At 32.6% G+C, this 20734-nt stretch overlaps 1 protein-coding gene and 1 long non-coding RNA gene across 4 annotated transcripts in view; one reads left to right on the forward strand and one right to left on the reverse strand.

The window, feature by feature from the left end:
• Nucleotides 1–11: 11 nt before the first annotated feature.
• On the forward strand, nucleotides 12–13842 carry LOC106677915 (uncharacterized). The gene is made up of 4 exons (XR_001342663.2): nucleotides 12–98; nucleotides 9452–9733; nucleotides 11098–11481; nucleotides 13709–13842. It is a non-coding gene; the product is annotated as an uncharacterized lncRNA (long non-coding RNA).
• LOC106677914 (uncharacterized) overlaps nucleotides 9474–20734 on the reverse strand; it is a 17961-nt gene continuing 6700 nt past the window's right edge. Inside the window, exons 2-4 of one of the 3 annotated variants that reach the window (XR_001342660.2) lie at nucleotides 12199–12278; nucleotides 11983–12123; nucleotides 9556–9691 (exon numbers count right to left, since the gene is read on the reverse strand). Coding sequence is in view for 2 of the 3 variants with exons in the window: in XM_014416129.2 (XP_014271615.1) it covers nucleotides 9474–9691; nucleotides 11983–12123 (359 nt within the window). In the remaining variant the exon portion in view is untranslated. Of the gene's footprint in view, nucleotides 9692–11112; nucleotides 11237–11982; nucleotides 12124–12198; nucleotides 12279–20734 lie in introns of those variants that run through there. The other 2 variants (XM_014416129.2, XM_014416131.2) reach the window with 2 other exon arrangements.

Genomic DNA, 20734 nt, shown 5'->3' on the forward strand with positions numbered 1-20734 from the left:
TCGTTACACTTGTTCCTGATCCATCTGGTTGGATGGTAGAACAACACGTAATTTTAGCAGATTCGTCTATTCCTGTCAGACTGATATAAGTAATAGAGGTATAATATTATTTTTTCGTAAACTATTTTATTTTATAGTAATTACCGTTTGTTGCAAATTAGAGAAACCATTCCCATAAAAAGGCAACATGTAATAAAACATCTAAAAAATCTTTATTTTAATTGTGTTAACAATTTGCAAGCATTTTTTTTATTTTATTGATTTTTTATATTTGTATAAAACTTAATTAAATCAATAATAATCAAATGGAAATTAACGTTGCGTGGCAGGTTAATTTTTTTGAAATGTGCTTCATTTAAGTCGGAGTGACTAATGCTAAATATGAACTTACAGGTTAAAAGTTTAGTACAGATGGACTTCCAAAAGTTTCTCCATAATCCATCTGTCTCAACATTATGCTGAATCTACACATTTGCCAATTTTCCGAAAATCCAACTTACAAATGCTCGGTAAGCAAAGCAACAAACGCCTGTATGCACACACTTGTTTTGTACTTTTGAATTTTTTCGGCCATTGCACTGGATTTATTCTATGTTCAAAGGAACAAAATTAAGAAGGCGTAACGAAAGGAAACGTAAATGTCATATAAATGTTGGTTGTTGATGATATTCATATAAATAGTACTACACAACCTTTAAATTCAACCTTCGTTCTATCATTCGTATCAGAAACATTTTAATTTAATTACCTAGACATATAATGTCTTCATAAATTTATATTTGAGCTATGTAAAATCAAAAATATATTGCTAAAGCTAATTATCAAGATCAGGTACGGTGTATTTACAAGGAATCGATAAAATTTTAAACAATACAATCTTTTCAAAAAGAGTTAATTGTTAAAACCAAGGGTTGGGAAAATTCTTTAATTAATTAAAACTAAGAGAACTCAGATATTCATTTTTTGGCTGTCTAAAAAGATTGTGAACAAAGGACCTAAGTACATAAATACGTTTTTAGGAGTTTTTTATATTATTATTTATGCAAAAATCATTTGAGAGTAATTAATTCGGCGCTTTCAAATTTGAAGGTTAGAGGAATCAGGATGAATAAAAATAATCCACTATTATTAACACTTCCAGAGCCTATAAAAATTAATCTTTTTGAGGGAAAAAATCTTTTAACGGACATATAACAGTGTAATTTCATCCGGGTGCGGTCAAGAAAAACTCAAATAGTAGAAATATACTAATTTAATGAGCCAACGTTTCGCCCCACGTTGCAGGGCTTCTTCAGGGCTATTTTGACGGCAGTCAAAATAGCCCTGAAGAAGCCCTGCAACGTGGGGCGAAACGTTGGCTCATTAAATTAGTATATTTCTACTATTTGAGTTTTTCTTGACCGCACCCGGACCATATTCTTTTCATCTTCACACACGGTCAATCAATAATCTTCCTGTAATTTCATCATTTAATCGATAAAGTGTCCCTTATGCTTTTAGTGGATGGAGAGGGAAGACTCTCCTGCACCGAAATACAATTTGATTAAGTTATTCTGAATTGCAAATTATAGGTTTTTTTTTTTTTTTTTGGAAAGAAAGAATATTGAGTCTTAAAGCTGTAGATAGATATGCATGGATTATGAAGAGTAAAGCAGAAAGGGCTTCAAATGTTATCGTGAAGAAAGAATAAAATTGGAGGTTCAGAAGTAATATAATTGGATGTGATGACAAAAAAAAAAAATCTTTAAGATTACTTTCAATGTAATTTGAAATTGAAATTGTAAATTGTAGCTCTTTCAACAGGAGTTGAATAATTCAGATTTCGTAAAAGATCTAAGATCTTCTTGCATGGCTAAGAGAAAAAATGAATCGAGTATAGGAGTGGAGGTAAAAGAGGGAGTAACATAAACAAACAGCAATACCAACATTGAAGGGAAGGGTTAAAAGAGGGTAGACAAAAGTATAAATAAAACAGATGAAATTTTAGTAAAATGTAGATTTTTCTACAGACTAGACATCATCACATCCAATTGTATATAAAATAGTACTAATCGTCTATCATGAGATAAATGCTCCTGGAACATCTCTTAGTGAGTTAAAAGCATGTTTGAAAAATTATTTTATTTATAATTGAACATTGATTGTTTCTATGATTAATTTCGTAACAACCAATAATTTCGTTAAAAAGTTTATCTATATATTAGTTAAGTGGCAGCGAGAAGAGACTTAATAAAAAAAAAAAAGGTAAAAGGTAGCTATAAGAACACTCTTTGAACGACCCAGCTCCCGGTAGTTTTAATTGTTCAATGTGACCGTCCTGCGCTTCCTCGCTTCTAAGCTTTCAATAGTGACAATATTATGTTCTCTAATTACAGTTACCATGAATTGCCCCTCGTAATGCAGAATTTCTTTCCCTCTATTGGAAGCTACTTTACAATAAACTAACATCCTAATATTGATGGTTCCCATCATGTCCCTGTCACTCACATAGTCTTTTCTTTCTGAATCCTCTCTCTCACCTTCACCCATAGTTTCCTCAATGCGACACCATTACTTACGATCTATTTCTCTCCGGTTGTCGCGCCTCTGTAATCCCTCCGCCGTGTGTGTAGCCCAAAAAGTATCTCAAAAGGGATATGGATACACCCTGTGAGTGAATGGATTGAGTAATTATAGGCCGCGAATGCTTCTCCTACTTCTAACCCTTCATCTGCTTGATACATTCTTAAGTGGTCGCTTAGTGTACTATGAAGGCGTTCAATTCTTCCTCGGCTATTAACATGCCAGATCACTTCCTCACCTCTAGCGTTTTCTTTTCCTCCTGGATAGCTGCATTATCAAATTCTCTACCGCTGTCAGATGCGATTTTATCAGACGATCTATCCTGCACAGAGTACGCTATGGCCATCTTACTGAACAGGTCAATCACCGTTATCCATTTATATACTCTCCATCTGGAGGAATCTACTCGGAGATCGTTAACGGGTACTGCCGCATTCGGTTTTTCTTCTTGCCTCGCGCGGGGTGGACATCGATCATACTTTGTACTACGGCAAATTGTACAACTCCCGATGGTCTCTTGGATGGTATTTTTCATTTCCTACCAGAAGTTGTTACGTCGTAGTGCTTGTAGGGTTTCATTAAGTCCTAGATGATTGGTTTTACCTTGGTGGTAAGCGATCGTCACTTCCTTTTGCCGTTCCACGTCTTGTAGGGTCTCCACCATTAGCGTGCATTGGATGAATGACCGGTCTACCCTAATCTGCTCGGTTCTCCATAATTCGCGTATTTTATCCCACATCATAGCGTTACCCCACAAAGAGATAGTGGGTCTTTCCAGGTTTGGACGCGTCCCTCACCATTCTATAAAGTTGCTCCTCCTTGATGACTGTTTTCTGTCTTTTATCATTTATTATTTCCTCCAGCTCCTACATCTCCTGTGATATTCCCTCACTTCCCTCCTCGTCCTCAGATGACTCTTCCCTGATGTCTTGTTCCACTATTTCTTGTTGTTCATCCTCCCCTGCTGTCCACTCACGCAGAAACTGCCTCGCGTTTTCTGAAGGGCCCGCCTGGTGATCCTCTATTGCATTTACCGTTATTGCCATTGAGAGCCACCACATTCTCTTTTCCAGGTTTGTAAGTCATCTTCATATTATACTGGTTAAGCAATTCCTTCCAACGCGTGATCCTAGCGGACTTCTTTAGCTTCCCGACCCATTGTAACGGGCGATGATTCGTATGAACCTGGAACTGCCTCTCACACACGTAGGGTCGGAAGTGATCAACAATCCCCAGAAGTTCCCTCTGGAACCCTCCCCCCCCCTCCAGAGGCGCCTATGAGCGTATGGTACAGAACGTTCACTATCCGTGCCTTCCTGCGACAACACTGGAAATTGTGTGCCCCAAAAAAATTATTTCTTCTTGACCCAGTGAAGATTTTTGCCAGGACAGTTTCAAACCAAACTCTCTTATCCGTTTAAACACGTATTTCAAACGCTGCACATGTTCGGTCTCTATTTTGCTGAAAACAAGTTAGTCGTCTATGTATTTCTTACACACAGACTCGCCTATCCCCCTCAAGAATTTGAATTAGAGTCTTTGAAAGGTGATAGGCGCGTTTTTTAAGCCAAACGGTATCCGTATGAACTCCTAGTGGCCCCTCTCTAAAGTAAACGCGGTCTTGTGCTGGTCTCTTGGGTGCATCCTGATCTGGTGATCCCGCCTTATGTACTAAATATTCTTGCCCCACCCAGCCTATCGAGAATATCTTCGAACCTTGGTATGGAGTATTTTTCATCCACAATATTCTCGTTTACCTTCCTTTAATCTGAGCTGGTCCCACTATCGGAAGTTTCTCTGACCTCGAACGGTTTACTAGGGAAACAGCAGAACTGAGCCACTTCATAAAAGGAAGTGACCGAATAATATGTCGAATTGAAGCGAAGTCTGTCGAAAACCTACTCGATAGTGAAGATGCGGAGGTATTAAAAGCAGCGGTCGTCTGCAAAGTGGAGGGGATCATCCTAAATCAGATTCAGGCGGAAGAAGAGACCCCTAGGAGAGTTATCAAGGAAAGATTAAAGAAGGCGTTCGGAGGAGGACGGTGGGCCCCAGAAGAGGACATATTTATGATGATCAGGGAGACGAAAAAACAAAAACAGTCTATTAGAACGGAGTTCCGGGGCGCATGTCGTCAGATTCAGGCAAAGAATTTGACAATGCCGTGATTCGAAAGGAAATGAAGGACCTCAACCTAATATGGCTACTCAACACACCAGAGTAGAGTAGAGGAGGCATAGAGCGTTGATTGGCCATCTTCGATTATTATCAGGTCCACCAAGGACTAGAACCGGACGTAGCTATGCCTAAGGCGATTGCGGCATATAATCATTCCATACATGCAGTTACGGGGTGTTCGCCATTTGAGGTCCTCTTTGGGCTCCACGAACTCCGCCGGGACTATAAGGACACGAAAAACCAAGAGGGAAGCGCAGGAAAATTTAAAGGTCACAGATAGAATAGGAGCGATCAAAATCGAGACGATCGTATATAGAAAGATGAGTTATAACAGTTCATAAAGGAGATCCAGCGATACGAGGGCCCATTCAGGGTGATAATTATAAGGAAACACAAAGTTGTAAAAATAGAAAGTATCAGAGAACCCAAAAAATAGGAGAACTGTTGATATTGAAAAGTTAAAACGTCTGGTAATGACAATATAGAGACTGGAGTGTTCTCATATCGCCTCCACTTGAAATGTAGTTATTTATTCAATTTTTTTAGTTTGTTTGTGGCTCTTGTAAATTTTTTATTTTATGTTGTTCATTTTATTGCACCAGGAGTCTTTTTCTTTATTTTTAAGTTTAATTTATGTGAATGGCTTTTACTTTTAGTGAGGTTGTGAGTTTTTTTTTTTGTACTGTAGTTTGTATAATTTTTTATTGATATGTTATTATATTGTACTGTGTAAGTTTGCGAGGATTGTAAACTGGTTGGGGGGGAGTTACAGTCAGCTGTTACTTCGATGTCAGCTGACTGATTAGATCAGCTAGTTGAATGTATACAAAGAGATGTACTGAACACAATAAAGCCAGTATTTTACAGCAGTCCAAGCATGTTATATCTGATTCCTTCTTCTCTTTGTTAACATTTTGCTTTCATTGATACTTAAAATATATACTAAAGTATAATATATACTTAAGTATTAAAACACAGATTATTTTCTTTGGCAAATTTTTTTTTTTATACATTATTTTATACTATGATCGGGTGAGGAGTAGTCCTTGAATTGTGTTCACAAAATGCTTAGAAGATTTTCAAACCATGACTAACTTTTTACCCATAAACATTTATAATGATTGGATCGATGCTTGTAAGAAAGCCAACTGAAAATTTTAAGAAAAGAGTGATGTTTTAATCCTTCTGAAAAATGTACATAATGGTTAATATTTTAAAATAATTTATTTGTAAATATGTATTAAGTAACAAATATTTTAACAATAATTAAATTTTGCATTGCCAGATTTTTATAAATATATTTTATATCTTTTGAATCTTTTTTATTATTCCATACTTTTACTTTTTTAGTTATTTATGAAATTTACCAACATTTGTTTAGTTTGTAATAAGCTTTAGCAAATAGTGTTTTAAGTAAAGTTTTCTTACCTTTAATGGTGAATGGTCTCTAATACTTTAGTATGTAACTTAGATATTTAATACTCCAAGATGAGATGCAGTATGGTACGTTGAAATTAGACAGCAAACTCTTCCACACAATTATTTAAAATTTGTAAAAACCTATTCCTTATATATAAATATAAGATGTTATAAAAAGGAAATACAGATTTTTTACTAACTTTTCACATAACATTTTTTATTATGAAAATTAAACATAAAACATAATTAAAATCTAATGAGGCAAAAACAGTTATGATAGATATAAATTTGATTATTACAATTAATTATATACATTTTTTGTGTAGTACATAACAGTGGTAATAAATATTATAACTTTAAGGATAAAAAGTATAAGTTAAAGTATAACTATTGAACATAATAAAATGTACAGAATACAAAACAATGGTTGGAATATAAGAATATACATACATTAAAATTATAAATATTTTCACCCATTTGATCATAATATTTTTCATTTTTTCATTCAGTTTTAATCTTTTCAACACCAAATGACACTTATCTCTACGCTTATTTTGATTTTCATACATAACGTTGATTTATTTGGCAGTTTCACAATATAGGAAGATCAAAACATAAATTAATAAATAGTACTACTTTCTTGATTGTTAAATCATGAAAAAGACCAGCTTCAAGGTTGAATAAAGAAATTTGCTTTTGTGCATAGGTTGTCATTCATCTCGTCCTCAGTCCATAGTTAACAAAGCCGATTTGTGCTTCTTATTATAACTAGGATATAACTTTACAAAACATATTGGCCTAACTAAGTTACATATATGAGGTACAGCTGTCTCAGTGACTGCCAAAATTTACAGAAGTCACAACATGAGGTCACTTGAAAAATGCTTGTATCTCTCTCTTCTCTAATGTGTGTTCAAACTCTGACTGAAGTTGTTCTATAGAGGCAGATGTAGGTATTGCATACCAGCAGCGCAGCCATAAATATATAAAATATCCCTGCCTCATAGGCTCTTGTATCTTTTTAAGATTTAAAAATCATCTTTCTTACTTACCAAGTAAATTGTCAATGAAATGTATTGAAATATCTTATACAAAGCTTATTAATTAAAAACAACTATTTTTATTTACACTAGACAAATAATCAGTTCATAATAATCATACATGAAAAATTAAAATACTATCAAATATAGTGTTCAATAAAATGCTCCCCTATGTTGAAGATAGTATAAAGGAATATCAGTGTAGTTTTACTAAGGTAAGGTCCACAATTGATCAAATATTTACAGTTAGGCAAATGGGTGCCTGTATAGACACCGAAAATAGCTTTTCAAAGGAAATAGAAAAGAGAATAGCAGCATTAAATCGAAGCTATTATGGTCTCATAAAGCACTTTTGATCCAGGCTTATCTCTCGAAATACCAAGACCCTGGCAAGGCCGATAGTAACATATGGGTCAGAATTTTGCACTCTCAATAAAAGAGATGTTGTAACTACATCAGAATTATTTGAGAGAAAAATTCTGAGGCGTATTTACGAGCCAATCTTAAGAAAATGGTGTCTAGAGGAAAAGACGTAATAAAGAGCTATATGAATTATATAATGATGCTCCCATTGGTTGTATCATAAACATAAATAGACTCAGATGGGCAGGACATGTCGTTCGAATGGATGGTCAAAGGATTCCTAAGAGAGTTATGAAGTATGAAATGATAGGCAAAAAAAAAGTTGGGCGAATGATGGCAGGACCAGGTTGTCGGGATGGTGATAGTATCCTATACAATAAATATCAAACTGTATATCAAGTTGCTTTTTTCCTAGAAACAAACAGAAACTGATTAACCTCTAGTGATTAGCCTATAGTCATGGTTTACTTATGTACACTTCTCAAAAAAAAAAATTACAACACCTGTGAATTTTAAGATTTTTTTTTTTAATCTAGTCTAGTCTAACTTATGTTTTATTTGGTCTATAGTAATAGAATTAGATATATGAAAAACATTCGGGTTTAGTCACATAATTTATATACACTATTTGCCAAACTAAATTTTAACTGTTTTTCATGATTGATTACCATTCCACCTTCAGCCTGTTTTAACTTTTTGTTCGGTCTTCATTACAAATTGTCTCTTTCCCCTCAATTCCGCAAATTTGGTTCAAGAAGACCTGAGAAAGCTCCATTATTCTAGGGAACATCTTAAACAAAAATGATCATAACAGTTTGGAAAAAACTAGAACTGTCAATGACAGCTCTCTTGTCATCTGTGACCCCATTCCTCCTCAGTCTAAGGTTGGTGTTCTTTAGCAAATCTTAGACTCTATTTTTGGTATTATATAGTAAGAAAAATATTTGTGCAGGTCTTCTTAAGCTAAAGTTTGATTTTTTCATTCTTCTTTTAATATTTGATTCTGAGATTGGTATCCCCTAGCCAACCTATTTCTAATGTCAGAAGCTGCTGAATTGAGATTCCTGAGCACCTGCATTTTAATAAACCTGTTGTCATAGATATTGGTGTATCATGCATAACCTGAATTTACTTGTCTTGAGTGATTCCCGGTCTTTTTTGCCCTCGAAATCATACATTAGGGCGCAATTAAGGCAATTATCAATGTAACTCTAAGATCTCCTTCTTCGTTAAAAGTAAATGTTCTTATCAAATGAACATGGCTTAAATGACCTATTATCACTCAGGAAAAACACAGAATTAAGAGAAAAGAGAGAATTTTATGTACATAACAAACTAAAAGTAAAAACAGGCTGAAGAGGGAATTTTAATCAATCATGAAAAATATTCTAACCTTAGTTTGTTGACAAGCAGTAAGTAGAAATGATGTGACTAATCCCTAATCTCTGTCATATAATTAATCCTATTATAAGCAAAGTAGAGATGTGTACATCAATAAAAAATTTTAAGATACATATCAAGAGCTAATTAGGTTTGTGTGAATAGAGATGAAGTACAGAATTCTGTGAGATAAAACACAAGAGACCTAGCCTGTTATGGTGAAAAAAGATATTCTTGACCTGTTTTAACCAACAATAACCCAAAACCTAACCATCTCAAACCATAAATTGAAATCATTAATATGCTCTTTTAGCAAACATGAATTGTTTTTATTGATTCTTCTATCAAACACTTAATTACTAACAATCAAATAAATTCTAATTAGTAAATTAGTTTACATTCTTAAGGTTTATTAAACATTAACTATCCCTTTTAAAAAATATTAAAATTCTTCCATGTTGCTGGATGCTGAGCTCCATTTGGTAATATTGTCATATTTTGTTTTCAAGAATGTCTGGAGTTGATGATTCATTAACTCTGGTCAAGGAGACTGAGGATCTTGAGATGATAATATACAATGGCCATCATTAGAAGATATACCGTAAATGAAAGAGTTGAACTGACTGTTGCACTGTTGCATAGTGAGTCCGAACAGATACTGCACGCTATTATTTCTCCAGTGCGTTCATTTTTTTCCTGTGCGCAGTCATAATGAGAACATTTTCTGTAAACTAATGGTGTACGACCAGCTGAAATAAAAACATTTAAATTATGGAAATATAGTTTTGAAGGTAATTTATATTTTTAGCTGGAGCAATACACACTATTTCACATAAAATATTATTGTACAACGATAAATGAAAAAATTAATTCAATAAATAAATAAATTAAAACACTAAAAATTAATAATAATAATTATAAGACCTAATGAACTAAGAGATTAAATGGTGATGACTTCATAAATCTTTGCATACTTACTTCGTTCCACAGAATTCCACCAAAACCCCATCTCACATGGCCAGACCTCACACTGTCCTCTCATCTACTTTTGGTCTACCCCATAGATAAATTGTTTCAGTGCTAATTACTTTTTCTGTGATTCTTCAATTATCCAAACCAACAACTTTACACAAACCTATCCATCATCATGAAGCTTTTACATCAATTAAATTAACTGGTTGCAGGCAATGTCTAAATTTTCTCTCTAATTCTCCATTGGGCCAATTATTCTATTCAATGTATGATATTTTCAAAAACCTCAAGACAATGAACTTTATGGTAATTATATCTTTAATAAATGTAAAAATAATAATGGAAACAAAATACTTGAAAAAAATTATCCATTCATAAATAAATACAAATATTAAAAATTAATAATAATAATAATTATAAAACCTAATGAAATAAGAGATTCAATGCTGATGATACCAGAAATTTCTGCTTCCTTCTTTTCAGAGAATCTCATCAAAACCCAAACTTACAAGTTCAGACCTCTCACTAACCTCCCATTTTCTTTATTGTCCAGTTTATTGGTAAAATAAACAAAAGCAATTTTACAATAAATAATTGAAATTCATGCTGAAAATTACAATTCAGTTTTTATCAAATGATTTTCAAGAATTTTAATGGTTATATTAAAAATATTAATTCAAGGTAAAAATTGAACTTTCCATATTTCTTTAAACTTAAACACTTTTTATCCTATTCATAACTTTACAATTGTTATTCCATTTTACTTTATTTCCTATAAGTTATTATAAATAGCACATTATCATCAAATATTTAGTTTTAAATTGTTATCATTCTAAAATTTTCTATCTTTAATATGTCTTATTCATTTTTTGCTTGTTCGGTCAATAATTAATGTGACATTAAGAACTTATATTCGGCTAAAAGTCATATTTCTTGTGATTGTCTTCAAAAGCTAATTTTATTTGTTAACATTGAATATAAGATAACATCATATTAATTTATGAAAGCTTCCTCAAGATTATTTACAAAACAAATTTTTGATTGACTTATGAAAATAAATGAACCACATTGGGAGATGAGTATATTATCACACATTATATATTTCTTTATTTCTTGTTGATGATGGGAAACATTCTCCATTGCAGATCTGTTCCTCTTTAATATTCAAGTCATTTATTTTCAGATGATCTTCGTTTCTCTCTGTTCATTGAATTCCTGATACACTAATCCGTACTATTTCTCACTGCCCCATAAGAAGGTGAATTCAAGAGGTGGATTTTCATACTTGGGATTATCAAGCTTCGCTAAGTGATCTCTCTGAGCTATTAAAGGCCATTAAAAGATGCTCTGTATAAGGCATTAGCTTTTAGTAATCTTTATTGATTGGAAAAATACATTTAAGAATATGACATGGTTATTATATGGTATTATGTGGCGTGATAACGTGCCTGTCTACAAACCCGAAGGTCACGAGTATGAGCCCCTACTTAATTAAGGGTGCTTACTTTATGAGATTGGATGGACTCTGGACAGCCCCTGAACCTGCAGGGGTTAACACATGGCTACAGTAATATATATAATGTTTTTATATTTGTTAGTTACAATTTTTGTAATGAAGATTTTTATTTACAGTCGTTTTTTAAAAGAACTTATAACAATCCAAGAGTTTTAATCAAATATACAATTGAAAATCATGGGCTACAGTGTCTGAAATATTCCATAACCAAAAAATAGTTGAAAAGCAATTTTTCTTTAAATATTATTACTTAATCTATATTGACTTTTGGTTTAATTTCTACATATATGTATGTACACACAATTTATTTCACAATACACACATACATACAAATATACATACGTACATATATATATATTTTGTATGTTGTGAAATAATAAACGTTTTTTATTCCAAAAGTTTATTTTGCCTATATTGTCAAAAATGTTTAGCCAAAATTACTTAAAAGACTGTATTCCCTAGTTGTTATGTTTCTCTACCTATTTAAAATATAGAGAGTCTTAAAGGCCCTGTAGCCAATGTAAGGATTAATCAATATGCTAAATAACATACCTTTCTCAATAACTTTTATGCAGTAAAATTGATTAACAGTGCAATATTTTGTCATGAAGTTTGGAAATATGTTTCCCTCTCCACAAATATTACTTTCAAGTGTGCTTTGGCATGTGTAGCACTCTTTGGGGCGAATTATTCCTGTAAAATGAATAAATCATAAGTCATAAATAAAAAATTTAACATTTAATTTATTTTGACATTGACCTGTATTACCTTTTCTTTAGTTGAATTTAATGCACAATATGAATAAATTGGAAAATTCAGAGAATGATAATCCACTAAAATGTGTTTTGCTATAACATTAAAACCTCAATACTATTAAAATGTTAATAAAAAGATATTCATTACTATATACATATTACTGCAACTCACCTATACCATACCTACTTCACCTATTTGTTCTTCCTCTTACACCTACCTTTTTACCATATTTATAACTAATTTTATGAATATTCTCCTACAATCTATTTGTCTAGATATATATTTAGAACTTCTATCACACCTGGTTATATTTATTAATAACTTATTTTTAGTAAATCTACATGTATACTTCCTTGTATTGCTGTTATCATTTCTTTTTATATAGTTTATAAACATAAATTTTTTTTGAAATGTTTTTATTTTAATGTTCTGTCAATTCTAAAATGTTTGTATCTAATTCTTTCATCTAGCCCTGACAAAGTGGGGCAAAATGTTGGTTAACAATAAATAGTTTTCTTTTCCTATTTTGATACATTTATTGTCTGTCACCTGGACTATCTTCCTCCAATCTACTTCATATGATAAATTACAATAAGATAAAGATACTCATTAAAAATCTAAATAGATTAATATTTTATTATTAATACATTAAATAGATTTAATGTTATTATTACCCTCCAATCCCACATCACCACTCTTGAAGAATGGTGCCAAAACTGGAGGATTAAAATAAATTCCAATAAATCCCACCAAATCACATTTACCCTTCGACGTAAACCCATGACCTCTTCCCCTACAATATCCTTTAATAATACCCCACTTATTCCTGTCGAACAGATCCGTTACTTAGGACTACATCTTGACAAACGACTGACATGGAATCCTCATACAAGACTAAAAAGACAAGAAACTGCTCGTAGATTCCGACTATTGCAACATTTACTAGACAAACGGTCTAAATTCCCAATCCATTACAAAAGACTGATCTACATGACTATTATAAGGCCTATCTGGACATACGGAGTTGAGCTTTGGGGCTCCACTAAACCATCAAATTCCTCCAGAATCCAATCCTTACAGTCCGAAATCCTTCGTAAAATCCTTAATGCTCCTTACTTTGTCACAAATCAAGTCATCCATCAGGACCTCAATATTCCATATGTTGCCGATTTGGCCAGAACTAGATACCGTTCCTTCCATAATAAACTTCTCAACCACCCAAATCCACTTGTTTCTAACCTGGCTTCTCCTTCATTACCTAATAATCCTCCTAGGCATCTGAAAAGAAGATGGCCTCGAGATCTTCTCCTCTAGAAATGTTATTGGAGTTCTATCAGTGGGTAGATTCTCCACATGTTTTTATCATGTCACTATGTCACCTACAGCAAATTTACTTGTTGTATATATGTATACAGTTGTAAATATCAATAAATAAATTATTAAAAAATGTTATTATTATATGTTTATTTATTTTAATCACTTACATTCACATTTCATGCATATTAACGATCATCTGTTGCAGGTATTCCAAAATGAAAAGTACAAAATATTTTATTTTTATTTTTTCCCTACAATAATCTCCTACTGCAGAGTCATCATACTTGGACTGATGAAAGAACTCCAAATTATTTATTTTGTTAGCAAGTAATTTGAAAATTAAACAAAGTGGACCTAATTTGAAATAATTTAAAACACAAGAAGAAAATACAATGATATTGTTGCTTTTTTCATTATATTGTTTTATCCAAAACTTTATTTATTAAAAGTATTCGCTGACTCAGTTAATTAAGAGTCTACAGTCTCTAAAAAATGTTTTATTTTATAACAGAGGAGTGCCAATAAGGATAAATTGTAGCTACATTGTATTATCCCGCTCTCTCTGACTCCAAGTCCAAATGACTGGACCAAATGTGTCTGCTTGATTATTTTTAATATTTTAGTTGTTTATTACTAAATATTTCTAGGAAAAAAAAATTGGGGAAATTTTAAATTGTAAATGATAAAATGGAGATGCTAATGAATAATGTTCTAGAGAAGTTGAAGGAAAATTTGAACCTTGCTTTTTCATACAATTCAAAAAACACTTTATAGAGAAATTTCAAAATCACTAATACACAGGAATCCAAGAACAGTATAAGAATAAAATAAAAAGTGCCTTTATTTTATAGGTTTTTTGTAATATATTTTTGTCCACAAAATTGAATTTCGTGAATAGAACCTTAAAAAATATAAATAATCGAATTTCAGAATACCACCGAGATACTATCTGTCCTTATGTGTCTGAAAACTACTTAATTAGGAGAGGTTGCTTCTAAACGATATCAGGACAAAAAAAAATGTGGGGGATTTCATTTTGGTTAATTTAGTATAGGTTGATATATCTAAAAATGCATAGGTTTCATGTTAATGGAGAAAAAAAAAATTGTCGATATTTTTATAAAGATTTTTTAATATTTTTGGGAAAACATTGAGTTCATACAGCTTAAATCGTAATCAGCACTCCAAAGGAACATAAAGGAACTAATTTTCAGAACGCCTCCAATTTCTAGTCCCTGGTTCACTAGTCTCATTTGATAAACTATTTTGTTTTTTAATTTAGAAATATGGAAGCAAACTTTAAACAAATTTAAAAACTCAAATTTTAAGGAACCATAAAAAACAAAGGATCAAAAAAAAAGTAGGAGTAGTATTTATCCTGGTTGAGTATCAACTGGGTGTATGAAAAAAAATGACCGTTTTTCAACCAAATATTTGTATTATTATTTCTTTGATACAAAATACAATTAATACTAAAAGTATAGTCCATTGTTATCTACCATCATTAGCCATCTGCTAGCCAATCGATCCCATGCTGTCAAAGATCTTTTTGGACTGCAATTTCAACTTCCCCAAAATATAAAATTTGTTCCTTTAAACAAAGTGGGCCATGGATCGAAAGAAGTAGTAATCCGATGGTGCGAGGTCTGGATTATATGGTGGATAAGGCAGGAGTTGGAAGCAGAAGGGTTTTTCAATCAATTTTCACAAATTTCTAACCCCTTAGCTGATTGCTGAGGAGTTAGTTCGTGAGGGACCAGTCTACTGTCTTTCATCTTCCCCATGGAGTGTAGATGGCGACTAACAGTAGCTTCAAACTATGTCTCTCACCTTCCTTAAGGTCCGTAAATATTGTGAACAAAAACAGAAGTAGAGTCTTTCTGACCATCCGCGAGATGCTTGAGTAGATTGTATCGATTTCAACTTGCTCCGTTTCGTGCGACCTTCTTAACCTTATACTGTGCACTAATAATCGTTACACTTGTTCCTGATCCATCTGGTTGGATGGTAGAACAACACCGTAATTTTAGCAAATTCGTCTATTCCTGTCAGGCTGATATAAGTAGTAGAGGTATACTATTATTTTTTGTAAACTATTTTATTTTATAGTAATTACCGTTTGTTGCAAATTAGAGGAACCATTCCCATAAAAAGGCAACATGTAATAAAACATCTTAAAAACCATTGTTTTAATTATATTAACAATTTGCAACCATTTTTTTTATTTTATTGATTTTTTATAATTGTATAAAACTTAATTAAATCAATAATAATCAAATGGAAATTAACGTTGCGTGACAGGTTAATTTTTTTTTTGAAATGTGCTTCATTTTGGAACTTACAGGTTAAAAGGTTAGTACAGATGGACTTCCAAAAGTTTCACCATAATCCATCTGTCTCAACATTATGCTGAATCTACACATTTGCCAATTTTCCGAAAATCCAACTTACAAATGCTCGGTAAGCAATGGAAGCAACAAACGCCTGTATCCACACACTTGTTTTGTATTTTTGTATATTTTCGACCATTGCACTGGATTTATTCTGTGTTCAAAGGAACAAAATTAAGATAGGCGAAACGAAAAGAAACGTAAATGTCATATAAATGTTGGTTGTTGATGATATTCATATAAATAGTACTACACAACAAATAAATTCAACCTTCGTTCTATCATTTGAATCCGAAACTTTTTAATTTAATCACCTAGACATATTATATAATGTGTTCATACATTTATATTTGAGCTATGTAAAATCAAAAATAAATTGCTAAAGCCAATTATCAAGATCAGGTACAGTGTATTTACAAGGAATCGATAAAATTTTAAACTATACAACCTTTTCAAGAAGAGTTAAATATTGAAATCAAAGATTGGGCAAATTCTTTAATTAATTAAAACGAAGAAAACTCAAATATTCATTTTTTGGCTGTCCAAAAAGATTGTGAACAAAATCAGAATTACACCCGACGGGTCGACCGCAAATTCAGGTCAACTTGTACCTGCGGATAGATCCGTTGACAACTCACACAAACATGTGAATCCATTGGAACCATTCTTTGATTTGTGCCCAAAAACTGACACCCGACGGGTTGAACGCAAATTCAGGCCAACTTGTATCTGCCGATCCAAATAGTCCATACACACACTTACGCATGCACCTTTGTGATTTGAACGTACATATTTGTACTTTTCTTGTCTCTATAACTTTTAATCTTTTTTTTATATTATAAGATGTTAGTTAAATAGGAATAGTTAGAGGCTTTAAGCAGAGGACTTCTTCAAAATTTTAAGGGCCGATTTGTCGCGAAAGTCTAGAAAAAACTACGATTTTCAGATATTGCGAGTACACGCTGATTTGATACATGTATCGGCGGCCAAAATACTCAAAAAAAAAAAAAAATATTAACAATTAAATTGGCCAACAAATTTAGGAGATAGTCGTGTGACTGACGGGCACAGGCCAGGCAAAAATGCATTTTTAGAACTCTGGGGTCTCTATATATCCTTATAGATAGATCCTTTGAAAATTGCAAATAAAACATTTGACCGGATTACAAACCCTCTTTAGCTAGGTGGTAAGAAATATAAAAGTGTATATATGTTTGGGTTTTAGATTTATTAAGATTTGTACAAGTAGTTGGCAATACTCTTGTCGATTACAATAGCCGATCCTTCAGTTTAACGAGTTGTAAAGGGAACAAGAGGGCATAAAAGGTCTCAAATCAGCCTCCATTTGGATACAAAATAGGTTCCAAGGACACTTTAAATTGATATGTGACTTTGTTTACAAATTTAAAAAATAGTGATGAAAAGCCCGCGGACGGCGGACGAAGTACTTTTTTATGAAGCGTCAAAAGAGAGTTTTTTAATGCTATTATATTCGCAAAACTCTAATGTGAATAATTCATTAGGCACTTTCAAATTTTTTAGGTTAGAGGAATAAGGATAAATAAAAATCCTCCACTATTATTAACTCTGACAGAGCCTGTAGAACTAATGGAAAACATCGTAAAAATGAACCAGCCAGCTCCTCTTGGGGTAATATTGTGACCCCCGCCTTCTGCGATATTGTATTTGTTTAATAAATTAAATTAGGAGGTAGGAAAAAAAAGAAGAAAAAATGAAGATGTGGTTTCTTCTGGTATTCATATCCTTATCACGTTGTTAGGTAATTCGACAAGCAAAAATATCTTTTTTTTTCTGTCAGAGGAGGAAGATTTTAAAGTTTTAAGGGGAAAGAAAAAAAATCTTTTGATGGATTCATCCATATATTTGTATCATTTAACCGATATTATGTTCTTTGTCCTTTTAGTTGATGTGGAAGAGGGATTCTTCTGCACCGAAATATGATTTGATAGATTAAAAAAAGTGGATTATCTATAAAATTAATTGAAATAAGTACGTAAAGTTAATGAGCATCAAAGTTTAAGTTGTTAAAACCGTACGACCATTTATGAAGGCCACTAAATAAAAGTTCAAATTATTTATGATAATTCATACTATTTTTATGCTTTATGCTTTCAATTACTAAATATTCACACATTTTGTAAAAAAAAAAAAAAAAAAAAATCAAAATCTCATAAGAGGAGATTATAATACCAAAAATAAAATAAGCAATCCTCAGCCAACACGACCCGCTAAATCCCGAATTGGCAACTATCTTACCAACCTTGCCAGCCCAGGCTCGATTCTTCGCCCAGTGGAGGCGTAGGATCATTCAAGAGTGGTATTTCATTTCAATAAACTGTTCTTGAAGAAATGAAAATAGCGGAGGTTCTTTACCACTTTTGCTCGGACAGTGAGATGATATTGAAATGGGATACTTTCTCCTCGCTTAGCCACACTAGGGTACCCGGCAAGGGGCCCATGCTATCTCCAATGAAAACTCCTCTAACAACTGCTTGTGAAATCCTCCATCTACTTATGCCGCCCTCAATCAACCGTTCTCGGCAGGTGTCGCAGAGAATTCCTTTGTCAGCTCGGGGAGAAAGCTGCCTTGGAAATAATATTAAACTTAATAGAGCATTAAACATGGCACACTGCTTTATTTTTCCTGGAGATTTCTTCGAGCCGGGAATACTATTATGCTATCTTTTAACAAGAAGATATAGGACACGTCATTTTCACACCGACCAAGTGACTCTTCTCCACTTAGTATAAAAAAAAAAATTGTTCATTTACATACAGAACTGCATAATGCAAGTGAATCGTTCACGAACGATTACTCGATTATCTGGCATTTATTGTGAATTGAAGTTTTTGGTTTTTCCGGATTTTCTAGGGTTGATTTCATAGATTTTAGAAAGTTTGTAGTTATTAAAGAATGAATTAAGTTAAGTGACTCCAGGTTTAAAACATTGTAAAAGTTGTCATTTTTTCAGTTACCGTACTTTACGACGGAATGACTCAGTTCATCAGTTTTAAAATGAAACAGAAACAATGGAGAATTTTTTTAGAAGTGTCTCGTTTCCCTCAAAATATGAAAACCACCGAAACTTTAGCGCCGCAACTATTAAGATGCTTATATCAAGTGGTTTCGTTACAGTATGCCATGGTCCACCGCTTCAAGGACTACAGCGGAAAAAAAACTGGAAGTCGTAACACGTCCATCCTTGGTGGTTTGAACTGTCACAACAACCTACTCTTCTTGCGCAACCTTTAAATATGACTAATGGCTCATTTTGTATTTAATGTGGATAGTATCATTCAAAAGTAAAGTATCGAGGTATAGTGATTTTTCAGCGGAAAGGAATTTGTAATTTATAACGCTTAACTCTAAGATACTATTTTATATTTATTACTCATGTACAATTTTTACCTTAAATTATGGCTAATACCAAAAAACCACTTAAAAAACACAAAATACCCACAAAGGTACTGAAAATAATGAAATGACCGACAAAACTGTACCAATTCTGATGATCCCCGTCTATAGAGATATTCTTTGAATAAATGATTATAGGATTATTGCTGGTGAAATAGGTTATGTGGATTGTGTATAGGATAGTGGATAGTGGATTGTAGAGTGAAAGCAAATAAATGTATAATGAGTGAAGTTTATAGAGTGACCTTATATGCGTGTTATTTGTTCCTCATATTACTCTCGTTCTTTTTTTGTATAAACTACACCACCTGGTTTAGATTTTTAGTTGTTATTTTTAACACAAAGAAAAACATCCAACGCTGATCTCAGTTCTTCTGTTATCTCTCTCTGAACTTTGTCCTGGGTTCCTATTAGTTAGCTTATTTGCAATATGCCAGTAACTCATTGCTCTCTTGAATCGTTGTCATGAAATAAATTTTGGAATGAGCGTTCCTCTCAACGACAATGAGGCACTTTTTGATCAACCATTATCTTCGTCTTGCGTTATACACAGTTAGAATAATTTTAATATTGAAAATATCTACCTAGTTATTAAAAATATTTCCTTAAATTGAGTCTAATACTATACAATATCAAATTATGTTTGTTTATAATTATTATAATGCCATTAAAAATTGATTTTTGCTTTTACATATGCAGGGGATCTCATAAGATTTTAGAAATATTTAAGCAGGTGTAATTAGACATTAAAAGCAACAAAATAATTCTACAGACATGGGTTCAAACAACAAATACCTCTTTCTTACACAAATGTGTCCATTAACCTCGACCAGCTCTTAAACCGACACCTCCTTAAACTAGACACATCCTTAATGTGTCAAATGCCTGTCGTGACAGCAAACTGATCCTCAAATATGAAGAAACATTTTTACACAATTTTGTTATTTGTTCGATATACAACTCATCGAAAACTGGGAGGAAATGGCTGGAATATTTAGCGATTTAAGCCTTCAGAACACGTCGAATCTGTGAATGGTGGAAAAATCGCCATCATAAAATCAATTCACTTCCAGAAACCTTTATCCACAACACCTATTTCTAAAGATACTTTCTAAGTTAACTCCGCTGGAGAACTGATGAACGTTAAGACCTAATTACTAACAAAAGAAACTTCATGCACCATAACTAAGATCCACTAAGTTTCATTTTGAAATTCTTAAAACTCTAGGAAATAAATTTTCAGTCGAGTTTTGAAAGCACTGAACCATAATTATTATGCCACTGGAAGTACTAAATGTAATAAACATATCTGAAACCACAACATAATTAAATAACCATCTTAGCCAGCAAAATCAATTATTATAAATAACAAGTCCCTGAGTAAATGATTTGAAAATATAATAAC

Source organism: Halyomorpha halys, unplaced genomic scaffold (assembly GCF_000696795.3).
Source record: "Halyomorpha halys isolate HHAL.00 unplaced genomic scaffold, Hhal_1.1 Scaffold111.1, whole genome shotgun sequence".
In the NCBI taxonomy this organism is placed as follows: Eukaryota; Metazoa; Arthropoda; class Insecta; order Hemiptera; family Pentatomidae; genus Halyomorpha; species Halyomorpha halys.